Raw genomic sequence first — 13,897 nt, forward strand, 5'->3', positions numbered from 1 at the left:
ATGCCTTATGACCTCATGTTGTGATTTGGACATTTGAAAAAAAACAGTCACTTTTTCCAGTCTTTACATATTTGCTTTGTATAAGGGAAGACCACTGTCAATCAGCCTAGCTAGAAACTCTGAGGACCTCTCAAGCCTTTTTGGGGTGTGACTTCTTTGATCTTCTTGTATACTTTCTCAGTTAAGTTTTTTTTTTCTTTATTAAGAACTTGTAATCTCTTGCTCATGTTGGTATCTTTCATATTGTAGTCTCTCTGGTGCTGTGGTGAACTGTGGCATGTACCTTTTTCATTAGTGCTCTAGTCTGGGGAGTCAGAAACCATTTACTTTCTAATTTCCTGTTTTATTGGGGCATTTTTGGGGTTCCTGAGTGGGTCAGTTGGTTTAGTGTCTGACTTCAGCTTAGGTCATGATCTCATGGTTCATGAGTTTGAGCTCCACATTGGGCTCACTGCTGTCAGCCTGTCAGTGCAGACCCTGCTTTGGATCCTCTGTCCCTCCTCTCTCTCTTCCTGTCCCCCGCCTACACTCTCTATCACAAAAATAAATAAAACATTAAAAAAAGAAAATAGTAAGGAAAATCAAAGTGCATGTATAGAGATGCAAGAAGTAAAAGAGTGCAAAAACTCAGTATTATGATTCTGTATAAAACATTAAAAAGAACATATATTCTTAGCAATGCTAGAGACAATTTGGTGTGAATGAACCATAATGCTACTTGGCTCCTGCCTATTAGTAAAGTATCAATAGAAATATAATTTTAAAAATAAATACATTTCATACCAAATCAAGCTTTCTTAATTTTCTTGATTCAAACCTAGACTTCTTGCATAGGAGTTAAAAGTTACTGCTCACATATGATAAAACATAGAATGTGCACTCTGTATTTGATAGATTCTATGTATCAGAAGGATTACAAAGACTAAATACATTATTGCAATTTTCTGCTAAAATGGAAACAATTTTGACTAGATCTAGAATATAATATGCTAATCAATGGTTTTGAAAGACTGAAGGGGAGAGAAAGGTAAGAGGTAGCAACTTGAGTGCAAGGTCAAAAGTCCAAGAGCCATGGGCTGAGCACATGCCCCCTTCCTCTGAGTTATCTTTGTGAGGCAGCAGGGCAGAGCATGGATTTTGGTGTCTTGGGGGTAGTGGTGGTATGTGGGGGAGAACTGAACATAGTCACAGAAAGCACTGCATTCAGATAAGAGCATGCAAGTATTGTAACCAATTTCAGGGAGAACTTTAGAGATACAAAGGTATAAAAAAACAGATTTCAGACTGACAGATGCTAGGGGTGCCAAGTGGGAAGCTATTGTTGGCTTAGGACTCTGTCTACCTCAGAGCATGCGGACAGTGGGAATATTTTAGATATTCAATAGACTATTGTTAAGCTTCACTTGATCATGGTGGGGAATGGCTGACATCTTGACAGTCTGGTTATTTTTAGGTCTGGGTCTGGACCTGTGATGGGACTGTGGTAAGAACAGGATTATGTGATTATGAACCTGTGATGGGACTGTGGTAAGAACAGGAAGAGAGAGGGGCACCTGGGTGGCGCAGTCGGTTAAGCGTCCGACTTCAGCCAGGTCACGATCTCGCGGTCCGTGAGTTTGAGCCCCGCGTCGGGCTCTGGGCTGATGGCTCAGAGCCTGGAGCCTGTTTCCGATTCTGTGTCTCCCTCTCTCTCTGCCCCTCCCCCGTTCATGCTCTGTCTCTCTCTGTCCCAAAAAAATAAATAAACGTTGAAAAAAAAAATTTAAAAAAAAATAAAAAAAAAAGAACAGGAAGAGAGAGACTCTATTCTGAACAGTTAAAAACGCGGGTTTTGGAACCATTGGAGCTGTGTTTGAAAGTAAATTCCAACATTTCTTATTTGAGTAACTTAACTAATATCTCTGAACTTTAGTTTTAGTTTTCTCTGTGGGATAATACTGCCACATTCAAAGAATTGTTATAAAAATAAAATGTCTTATCCAATACAACTTTTCTGGATGATAGAAATATTTTATAATGTCCAAGTAATAGCAACTAGGTATGTGTGGCTAGTGAGCATTTGAAACTTAACTGGTGGAAATGAGGAACTAGATTTTATCTATTTTTAATTAATTTAAATAGGCACTTGTAGCTAGTATATTGGACAGCAGTTAAAGATGATAACTTTTATAGGTACTACTTAAAATATAAATTTAGGTACTACTATCTAAAAAGTTAGCTGTTTTGAATTTCCTTGACAGACATATTCTTTCAGTTACTTATTTTTGTGCTTGTCCTATTTTGTTTGATGCAATGAAGTATATAGCAATGTTTCTATCTTGGAAAAAAAATAAATAAGCGAAAATTTTAATAAGCACAAGAAAGACAATATATACCTACAAGAGATGTAATATACTTTAATCTTAATCACAAAAGAATTATACTAAGTGTAGAGAACTTCAGAAGAACAAATGATCTCTTCAGTTTTCAGTATTTGCAGAAGGAATGAACCACTTGCCCTGGTTATTGAAGCATGTTTTATGTTTTGGATAGGTAGAATATGTTTTCAGATAGAGGCATGGTGAAAATAAAACTAGTAGGGTAGGAACCTGCAAGATATCAGGGCTCAGTGAGTAGCTAATTTGCTGAAGTAAGGAGATGGTTTAGAAGATGAAATTAAGCTAGAAAAGTGGTTTGGAAGATGAGATTAACCGTATCATATGTTTATAGCTGCCTATGAATTGATGGTTAAAAAGCATGGGATTTATCTTTCAGCCACTGTAAATTCAGCGTCATTGAAGTATTATTTAGAGCTAAGGAAAAATACAATCACAATCCTGTTTTAGGAAAGTAACCCTAATAGATTTGCGAGGAAGAGAGAAATTAGTTAGGAAGCTTACACTAGTATGGGTAAAAGGTTTCTGAACCAGAAGGGTGGCTATAGAAATGAGACTTCATACAAGAAAAACTGAGATATTGTTGGTGGATTAGCATATGATTATGGATTCACTGGAAGGAGGCAAATCAAGATATGACTCCAAGACTGAATCATAGCACTGGCTGAGGTGAGAGAGAGAGAGAGTTAAGTATATAGGATGTGGTAATTGATAGGGATAGATGTATTATAGAAAGAACACTGAAGTGAGTTGGAAAGTTTCATGGGGAAACAGAGTTACACGATGGTTACTTGGCTACCAATTACTTTCTGGGAGAAATAGTCACTATCTACATACTTTAGTGCTGTGTTGAGAAGTTAGTCTGAAAGAACACTTACTCTGAAAATTTTAGTGTTTTCTTATATAAGGAATGAAGAATTTTTAATGTTAACAAACACATGATCTGTAGAAAACTTAAACATAATGATAATTAGCAATGATGCCAGGATTTTAACCAGTGATGATTGAACCTCATTTCTTCCACACTGCCATTCTCCTCCCACTCTCCACCTTGTCCCCAATCTCTGTTAGCTTTATCCCCACTTTTTTACAGTGAACAAAAGCAAACACAATAAACAACTAGTCTGAGAACCTAATCCAATATTATGTGATCTGAGCAACAAAATTTAATTATTACCCAATAAATTAGGTAATAAACTAAAAAAATTTTTGTTTTCTTTTTTATGAGAATTGGAAGTGGAAAGTTAGACTGGAATCAGCCATTTTCTTCTTGTAATCTTCATCAAATCTCTCATTCTGAGCCACAGTAAAGTGATTTTTCCAGTCTCCAACTGTCCCTGAAACAGTCATGTGGGAGAGAGTCAATTTGTATTTCTCTATTTTCCCGTTTCTGTGTGAATATTTCTGTTCTACCTTCCTGGGAAGCAATATTGAACAAAACATTTCTGTTGCTAACCTGTCAATTTCATTCTGAAAGGAAGAAGAATTTCTTATCTGATCTGGTAACAGGAGAGCCCATTACCCACTGAGTCACATTAATGGGGGAAATGAAACTACCATAATTAAAACAGCAGGCATGGGGGGATTTCTTGTCTTTTTCTCCTGTCCTCTTTGCACGTCAAAGTGTGGTAGGTGCTTATGCCTATAGCTTTCACTGTATAGACCTACCAGGAAGGGCTTGTATGTGAGAGAATTCAAGGTATAGTTCTGAGGAAAAAAACAAAAAAAAAAAATCCCCCAAATTCTCCAATTGCAACTCCTGTTACCTTTTCACAGATTGCCTTTTCCTCCTGTAGTGCTTACCATCATCTATTATCCTGTGTATTCTTCTTGCTTATTTTATTTGTGGCTAGAATATAATGTTCATGAGGGGAGACAATTTTGTGTTTTTTTTCACTGCTCTAGACATTACCTAGAACAGTGCCAGGCACATAGTAGCCACTCAGTAAGTATTTTGGAATGAATTAAATCTAACTGATAGCATAAAGCCCTTGTAAATCCATTATAAAATGGATTCTTTGCCTTATCTCATTTAATTCTGTGTGTTTTCACCTTATCAGTAAGATCTCTGAAGAGTTGGGGGGGAAAAGAGGTGGGATTTAGACACCACACCTTACTCTTCAATTATCTGAACATTGTTTTCATTTCATTTGTGGTTTCCTAAGAATCCCAGAATCATTTGTTATAGAGCTTTTTTTTTCTTAGCCACAGGAAACAAAATTCCCCCAAGGCTGTGAAAGGTTGCACAACACTTTTAAGATTATGATCAAAAGAAAATATAAAAACCTTTTCTCATGAATGGAGAAACAGAGTGGTTCATGATTTCAGTAGGAATTGATGAATAGTTTGCCATTGAATTCTGCTTCATAACATCAAATGAAGTGTGATGGAGAATTTTATCTAGAACTTCATGATCTAGGTTTTTTCCAATAAATTCTGCCAGCTTCTGAATTTCCTGCTTTGGATTCTATGATGAGAGTTGAAAGAAAAGTGAAGATTTGATATAAAACAATTGGTTTAATAAGAATACTGAAATGAATTAATAACAGTAATCAGTAACATGCCATGAGATAAAATTAAAAAATCTTATATCACAAATGCTCAACTATCCATAAATGACTCATTTTAACATGATGGTCCATAATATTCTCTTTTTTATTAACTGGAATTATTAAGCTTTTCTTGCTCTAACATAGGAGCAAAAACTGAAGTGTTAGTGAAACATTCAGCATACAGTGACATGCAGTGCAGGGAGAGCGTTTCATTAAGAGTTATGCCCAAGTGTCCCATGCAAGTCAGTTATCGCGGGGGGTGGGGATCTTGGTCAATTAAATATCCAACAAGGAGAGTCCATAGACTGGTGATAAGAGCAAAGGTATTGTGGAAGCATAGGGTAAGACAATTTAAGGAGGCTGTCTCCTGTTTCATTGATAGAAATGTCCCCAGACCATTTCAGTGGTGGAAGTAAGTGGTGGCAGGAGAATGGGAGAGGACTATTTTGCACCCATGAAGTGCCCAAGAGACACCCATGACTAGTAACTCTACTACCCAGCATGTCCAGATGTTTATGTGCTCCTGAGAGTTCCAATGTTTCCTCATCAGAGGGACACACCACCCTAGGGAGCTGTGGCCATGGGAAGTCCCTATCTCTAGGAGGAGTGGTAAGGGAAAGAAAGTAGAAAGGCACAGCCTGACATCTGTGTCTTCTGCTTTAAAAGCTTGGATGTCAAAAGTGCTTACTTAATTGGCTTCACATAGGCTAGGAATCCCCAATGTTTATACCAGCACTATCAACAATAGCCAAATTATGGAAAGAGCCCAAGTGTCCATTGACTGATGAATGGATAAAGAAGATATGGAATATATATACAATGGAATACTACTCAGTAATCAAAAAGAATGAAATCTTGCCATTTGCAACAATGTGGATGGAACTAGAATGTATTATGCTAAGAGAATAAGTCAGAGAAAGATAAAAATCATATGATTTCACTCATGTGGAATTTAAGAAACAACAGATGAACATAGGGGAAGGGAAGGAAAAATGAGATAAAAACAGAGAGGGAGGCAAACCATAAAAGACTCTTAAACACAGAGAACAAACTGAGGGTTGCTGATGCGGTGTTGGGTGGGGAGATGGACTAAATGGGTGATGGGCATTAAGGAGGGCACTTGTTGGTATGAGCACTGGGTGTTATATGTAAGTGATGAATCACTAAATTCTGTTCCTGAAACCATTATTAGTTTATGTTAACTAACTTGGATTTAAATAATATTTTTAAAAAAGAGGAAAAAAAAAAAAAGAAAAGCTAAGAGAAATTACACCAGAAGAAAAAAAAAGAGTGCAGAGAATATTGAGCTTTGAGTGACTAGTTAGGGGACATTCCAGAACATGATCACAGAAATATTTAAAAGGGCTCTAGGGATTCTAAGGTTAGACTACCTGTTCAATAAAGTTTCTTCCTGGCATCATAATACATTAGGATATACCCCATTAAAAGGGCATCATTCCTGATGATATATTCTTATTTTTACCCTATAATGATACATTTGATATCATGTGGACAAGCATCACCTACATGGAGTTTTCCTACTCTGTGTTTAACAGCAGAGTATTCCTTCCTTCTATGGCTTCCTCAGTTTGTCATATCTATTCATGAAAGAGCAAACATTTCCCTTATACGATTCCCTGCCATAATATTTCTTAACTGAATATCTAAGTGTAGAATTCTGTAGATAACTCTCTGCACTAAAATAGGGCGCATATCTGACCTTTTCTGTTTGAAGAAACTGTGGAGTGGAATCTAAACAACAACCACCAAACTTATAGATACAGAGAACAGATTGATGTTGCCAGAGATAGAGAGTAGGATGGGCAAATGGATGAAGGGAGACAAAAGTTACAAACTTCTAGTTATAAAATAAGTCCTGGGTATGTAATGTGTAGCATGGTGACTATAGTTAATAATACAATGTTGTCTATTTGAAAGTTGCCAAGAAAATAGATCTTAAAAATTCTTATCACAAGAAAAAAATTCTCTATCTGTGGTGATAGATGTTAACTGGACTTATTGTGGTGCTCATGTCAAAACATATACAAATATTAAATCATGTTGTACACCTGAAAATAATATAATGTTAATTGTCTATTGTATCTTGACTAAAAAAATAGAAAAATGATTCTGTTTTGCTCTTTTGATGTTCTGTAGAAACAGCTAGATGAGGCCCAGCAGTGACTGAACCCAGGAGACATACATCTAAGCTAATGTGCCCACAAATCCCCTAGGCATTTTATAACGCATCTTATAAGGTGCACATTCTGACTTAGTAGGCTTGATGTGGGGTCTGAGAGCCCCATGCAGCTAGTCTGTGAAACACCTTTTGAGTAGCAAGTCTTTCAGTGATAATTGAAGAACAGAGACTCTAATTTTCATAGATCCCTATATTTAGTTAAATCATAGATAGTATTGGGTATATTATAATTTATAGTAAACTCCCATGAACCTCATCTTATTTAGTCCTCACAGTAGATCTTGGAAGAGTATATATTACTATCTAGTGTTTGCATTTAGGGAAACTAAGTAAATCTCTAAGATGTTAAGTGTCCTTACCAAGAATAATTGCCAGTAGGTAAAGCCACAATTTGAATTCAAGAATTTTGAATCTAAATCATTAGTATTTTCCATTACACCCTAAATTCTTAACCCATTTCTCGAAATTATGATGTTTCTCAAGTACTAATGAAAAAACACAAAATGTGCTAGGAAATGTTTTCCTTTCTAAATGGAATTTTAAAATAGATATGAAAGAGGAAAATAAAGGTATCGCTTGCATTTTGCCTATATGGAAACAGTGTACCATACCCCAGAGCACCAGGAAATTGTAGATGAAACTATGTGATACATAAACTCCTGATATCCCATGTGTTCTTTGATTCATGGACAGCAGTAACCAATGAAATGCAGCATTTTCTATTCCCTGTTTCAATCTATGAGTCCCCAGTAGGGTCCATACATTATGACTTAAATGTCTTATGGTCCAATGGGAACATTTTATATGGCACTGCCCCTCACCTTCTTCAGGTCCTCATAGAAGAGGTAGACAATGCGGTGTTGATCTTTGGCTTTCCACCATCCTTTCACATGGTCATGCCATGATCCCCAGCACACTGCAAGGAGGATGAAAAACAGGGTAATGAATCACAGAAGCCCAACAAACAAATATTCCACTGAAAGGAGATTTCCTAAAGAGAGGGAGAGTATCATACTGATGATTTCTTCACAGTAAAGCAGGCAGAGGCCCAGATATTCTAAGGAAATGATTTTTTTTTTTAGAGTGTTTGAGAATTTTGAGACAGAAAAGAAACAAACTGAATTCTCTTACCTTTCCCAGCCAGAAAACTCTCAAAATACTCTTCCCAGGTTCCTGGAGCAGGAAGAGCTTTATTCATTCTTTGGAAATGGTAATAAGACACCATATTGTCCTTTGGATTTCTTGCTACATAGATTATCTAGGAAAGTAGCAAAAATAGGATTAGACTTATATTTGGTTATTGCTCATACAAATTATGTTCAAGTGGGTACATTCCATACAGATGAGATTTTCTGATGCTGCATTCTTATGATTTTGACTTTTGTGGGACTTGAAAAAGACTCAAATCAATTTGCATATTGATTATTGTGAAGAGATGGACTCTTTCTTCTTTAACAAGTGAAGTGTCTCAAGAGGAAATTAAAGACCACTCTAGGGTTGTTTTAAGGAGTAAATTGTGAGTTCCTTTTGGTTTTTACCTTACAGTTTTTCTCTAGGAAGGATGGTGGCAGCAATTGGATGGGAAGATGTGTTTTCAGGGTCCGTGGTGAGGGCATTTGCTTAGCTTGTTCCAAACCTGCAAAATTGATTTTTGATCACTCACCACCATTTTTTTTTTTCTATTTGCCTCAACATCTTACTGCTTCCATTATTACTACTTTAGGAACAGTTGAACAATTCAAGGCAACTATGAGAGCACTGTAACAGTAGATCTGATATGAGATAATATGTGTAGCTTATGAATGATTTTTTAAAGCTAAAACAGTCTTTAGCCATAACAAACAAGAAACCAAACAAATAAGAACCTAAAAGATTCAAACCCTTCCATGATGAAATTATGTCACTTGGGCTCAACTTTGTGGAATACAATTAATTTCTAATGGAGAATAAAAACTTGTGTATAATCAGTAACTCCATTAGAAAATGTCTGGAGTTTAGCAACGGCCAGACACAGTTAGAAAAATACAGTCACATAATTCATTAGTAATGCTTGAATGCCTAGAATTTAATTTTTTTCTAGTTTTTCAAAGTGGTTGTATTAATTCTTATGTCTTTTCTATGATTTTTTTTTCAGCTTGAATGCCTGTGAATGTGATAGTAAAAAATCCTAAGTGTATATTTAGGATCATAGTCAAGTGTTGCTATTCCATACTCACCAGATCTCATGGATGGGACTATCCATTCGATGAAAGGAAATCGTATGTAAGTAGGTGCTCGTTGACTTTTGTCAACATCACCTTCATTTTGTATTAAGTCCACTATCTCCTGAGTCCATGTTGTTCCTTATTCCACATGTAAGATGAAGATGCACAGACATTTAGTATACTACATTTCTTAAAGATTTTTTTACATTTATTTATTTTTGAGAGACAGGGAGAGACAGAACACAAGTAAGGGAAGGGCAGTGAGAGGGAGACACAGGATCTGAAGCAGGATCCAGGCTCTGAACTGTCAGCACAGAGTCCGATGTGGGGTTCGAACTCACAAACTGTGAGATCATGACCTGAGCCAAAGTTGGATGCTTAACTGACTGAGCCACCCAGGCGCCTCTAGTATACTACATTTCTTAAAATATGATCATATTTGTTAGAATACCTCTCTGAATTTTAAAGCTAGGTTTATAGTGGAATTCAGAAAACATCATTTTTTATTTATGTCTTATGTTATCACAATATGAATTTTTATACAAAGGCTGCAATTTGGAGTGGACACTATATTGATAAATATGCAGTTCATTTCTTTTTTTGCCTGTCACAACCATTAATTTGAATTGTTATCTTATTGATATAGCTGCATTGTTCATAAGAAAGCTAGAATGAAAGGTCTTTCTCACCTGATTATGATCTCCTGGAGAGTAATCACTATGTGGTTTTCAAACCGTTTCCCAAGCACATAGTGGGGCTGCTACATAGGAGCTACTTAATATGTGTTGGCTGAATGAACAAGTGAATAATTAGTATCTGGGCTGGATATTGATCATTGGTACTTAGTATCCATTTTCACCCATTTCTTAATTTTTCCCTTATCTCAGGGACTGAAATGCTAAAAAGTGCATTATCTAGACTTCTTTGCCACTAAGATTCTGAATATTATTTAGATTCCCCTGATGAAATGCATTGAAACGTTGAAGAGAGATAGAGGTCATTCTTCCCGAAAGGCAGCTTCAACAGATAGAAATTTTGCAGAGGCCATACCACATTTTGCTGCCCAGTGTCTCAAATGCAAGAAGCCACTGGAAGAAGGGCCCTTTGTCTCCCAGGCCCAGTTAGTTTCTGTGTGCTGTCTGATTCTGACTGATACAGTGCCTACCAACTAAATCTTCATCCTTTGATGAAGAGCTGTTGTACTAGACATTCTGACAAATCCATGTCAGGAAGATGAACAATTTGAGAATGGTTCTCTGAATCCTGAATCTGGGCTAATCTTCCTATTTTCTCTGAAATCAGATCTCTATAGACTCCTTTCCTCATACTGTCAATTTAGTGCTTTTAGCTCTACAGCAAGGGCATAGGTTAGGAAACAATGAAAAAAATTACATTTTATATCGTAGATGAGTTGGTCTCTAATATTTTCTGGCACCAACTCTTTTATTACAGGATAAAAGAACAATATTTCTTCAGCTATCTAGTCAAAGAAAGTTAGAGCTATTTGTACTGGTTTTAGGTGGTCACTCTGAATTTATAGCCATGGGCCAGCTAAAAATGGGGCAGGCTCACATGTTGCTAGGGGTTTGGGGATGAGTGGAATTTCTCAATACATCCTCTAGAGGTCAGTGATTTTATACTATATTTTTTCTCTTGGCTCATTCACAGAGTATTTATTACTCTTTTAAAAATTTAGGTGTAAGCCATATTTTTCATCCATGCTTGTTCATTCTTCCCTCCAATAAATTTAGCCTTTACTAATGGATAAGGTTTTAGTGATGATTAAATATTACATTAGCTGGTAAGCATATTATTTATTTAGTGTGTTATTTGGATTGTTGAAGCCCCATTAATCCTAACCCATGAAAACCTTAAATAAACCAAATCTTGCTGCTCACATTTGGGAGGCGGAGAAAGATTAACTATTAAACATTATGCTGAAATGATGATCAAGTAGAGTTGTGGACAAAATTAAGACTATGACATGTGATTCTTACCAGTGAATTCTTTTACATTCACAAACTTAGGAAAGTTTAATCCTGAACAGGCTCACGATGAGTAAGATTAGAAAATTAGGAGTCTAAGGCTCTCATCTGCTGGTAGTCTTTTATTAGGATCATTAGATATAAAGACTCAATAGAGGTTTGAACATAAAATCTCAGAAAATGCTTAGGTTTAGATTTTTTGGTGTGTGTGCGTGTACGTGTGTGTGTGTGAAAGAGGGGTTATTGACAGGTAACTTGATTTTTCAAGGAGCAAATGTACATGCAATCTGGCTGTGAATTAAATAGTGTATTTTTACTATATATGTAATATGCACAAAAATCTGTAGAGAACTATTTCTCCCTGCTCATCCTAAAATTTTTATGATACAGTGGCTGGGCTCAAGTATTCTTACTTTTATAGCAACTTCTGTTAAACTAATTACTGAAGCAAGGAAGTAGGTTCACAACATGCCATGATGGAAGATGGAAATCAAAACAGTAGTTCTCAGACCCTGAACTGAGAGAATTTTGAGGGCTTCTGGGGGCTGCTGAGGTGAAATCAGCATTGCAGGACCAAAGCTCCCATAACTCTTCCCCAAATCAGCCTTGGGATCCCCTTTTTAGCTCACACACACAAAGAAGTTGTTTTGTTTTGTTTTGTTTTTTCTTTTTTTTACAGGATCTGCAGTAAGGGCCTGCATTGGGAACAAACAAATCAATAAATCTAGCCCTTTAGTTCTCAGCTCTTTCATTCACTCTTTACTGGGGAAGTAAAAAAAATGTACATCAGGGGCACCTGGGTGGCTCAGTGGGTTAAGTGTCTGACTTTGGCTTAGGTCATGATCTCGTCATTTGTGAGTTTGAGCCCCACATCAAGCTCTGTGCTGACAGCACAGAGCCTGGAGCCTGCTTCAGATTCTGTGTCTTCCTCTCTCTCTGCCCCTCCCCTGCTCACACTCAGTCTCTGTCTCACTCTCAAAAAAAAAAAAAAATTAAAAAAATATGTACATCATAGGAAGAATTAAATTCTTAAAATTTGTACATCATTTTAATATTTTTTTCTGTAGTTTCAGTTTCCACAAGATATATATCTTAGCCATATCACTCCGTCCAGTAAACAATTTCCCACTCCTTTATTTCATTATTAATGTACTTTCCCCACTTACCTTCCTAACTCTCTTCTTCACCTTCCCCTCTCCCCTACCCCCTACCTGCTTTAGGATAGGTGGCAATAAGCAGATCATCAGACTTGGCTTGGAAGTTCCAGATCTGGTCCCAGATGTTACAGGTAGGTATGGGTTGCATTATCCCCTTCACGTAGTCGACAGGTATGCGCTCTTTTCCATCAAATTTAAAATCCTCCATTTTACTTAAGGCCATTAGTATCAGAAATCAGAGTAATGTACCAGATAAAATGTTACTGCTCAGTCAGCACAAAGCTGCATTCTTGTTATTGTACAGGCAATGCAAGACTCAGACTGCAAGTTCTACCTGGACAGCCTGGGGATGGTTGGCAATTAATGTGCAAACCAGCTACAGGCCTGCTAGCCCCAGTTCCAGGAAACAGGGCACTACTGTTTAGGCCTTTGTACGCAGGCCTTTTCTTAATGAGCTCCAGCCCTCCTCCCATCCAGGCTCTGACGTAATGCCAGAGGCCCTCCCAGATCCTGGCTGCTGTGTCATGTTCACGTTCAGTCCTGTTCTTCTGTGTCAGTTTAACAAGAGTTAGTGCCATGTTGTTTATGTTTCTCTTATTTGTGTTCATAAAATAATTCACATTCATTTGTTGTCTCTTCTGTGAATGTTAAGCTAATTAAAAAGTTGCAGGAAATTTGCTCACAGAACGGAGGTAGCGAATGGAGGTAGCAACATAGAATAACTTCCCTGAAAGGCTGAAGGCAAGAAGGTCCTAGATTTGAATCTCCCAGCACAAATATCTGGAAGGGTCAGTGTTGTTATTTTTAAGAGTAAAATAAAATATGCTCTATTAGAAAAGGTTCTCTTAATTTTGTAGGCTATACAGTGTTAGTATCAGAATATGCACGTCTCATTTAAAGCAAAAGAGATGCAGAAAACTCCTTGCTTTTTCCTTGGAACCATTTCTGGTTCCTTCTTGGGTTTTCTCCTCCTGTTTCAACCATAACCTCTTTTCACCTCTAAAACAAGGCCAGATACCTTTTAGTTTTTAACTGCTAAATATTACAGGACACCCACTTAATTTTCCTGTCTCTTGTGATATAATAAAGAATATATAGGGGAGCCTGGGTGGCTCAGTTGGTTAAGCGTCCGACTTCAGCTCAGGTCATGATCTCGCGGTCCGTGAGTTCGAGCCCCTCGTCGGGCTCTGGGCTGATGGCTCAGAGCTTGGAGCCTGCTTCGGATTCTGTGTCTCCCTCTCTTTCTGCCCCTGCCCCATTCATGCTCTGTCTCTCTCTGTCTCAAAAATAAATAAACGTTAAAAAAAATAAAAAAAAAGAATATATTTGGTATTTGTCTCTGATTCCTTGAACAGAGTTTCAAAAACTCCTGGAAGTTCCTGAGTGATTGGAGTGTCTTTGGTTATCCATAATGAGTCCCTTTA

General features: G+C 37.1%; 1 protein-coding gene across 2 annotated transcripts; it reads right to left on the bottom strand.

Moving 5' to 3' along the window:
- Window positions 1–3,417: 3,417 nt before the first annotated feature.
- On the bottom strand, window positions 3,418–12,696 carry SULT1C4 (sulfotransferase family 1C member 4). Of its 2 annotated transcripts, XM_047069517.1 has the most exons (7): window positions 12,528–12,696; window positions 9,344–9,469; window positions 8,666–8,763; window positions 8,259–8,385; window positions 7,949–8,043; window positions 4,662–4,842; window positions 3,418–3,712 (listed from the first exon to the last, which is right to left on the bottom strand). In XM_047069517.1, the coding sequence occupies exons 1-7, from the start codon at window positions 12,694–12,696 to the stop codon at window positions 3,597–3,599; spliced, it is 912 nt and encodes a 303-aa protein (XP_046925473.1). In that variant the 3' UTR covers window positions 3,418–3,596. The 2 variants fall into 2 exon arrangements, with proteins under 2 accessions (XP_046925473.1, XP_046925474.1); XM_047069518.1 differs by lacking the exons at window positions 8,259–8,385; window positions 8,666–8,763.
- Window positions 12,697–13,897: the final 1,201 nt, after the last annotated feature.

This window comes from Lynx rufus, unplaced genomic scaffold (assembly GCF_022079265.1).
Source record: "Lynx rufus isolate CCGP_SWC_20201006 ecotype Redwood Valley unplaced genomic scaffold, mLynRuf1.p SCAF_8, whole genome shotgun sequence".
Lineage (NCBI taxonomy): Eukaryota > Metazoa > Chordata > Mammalia > Carnivora > Felidae > Lynx > Lynx rufus.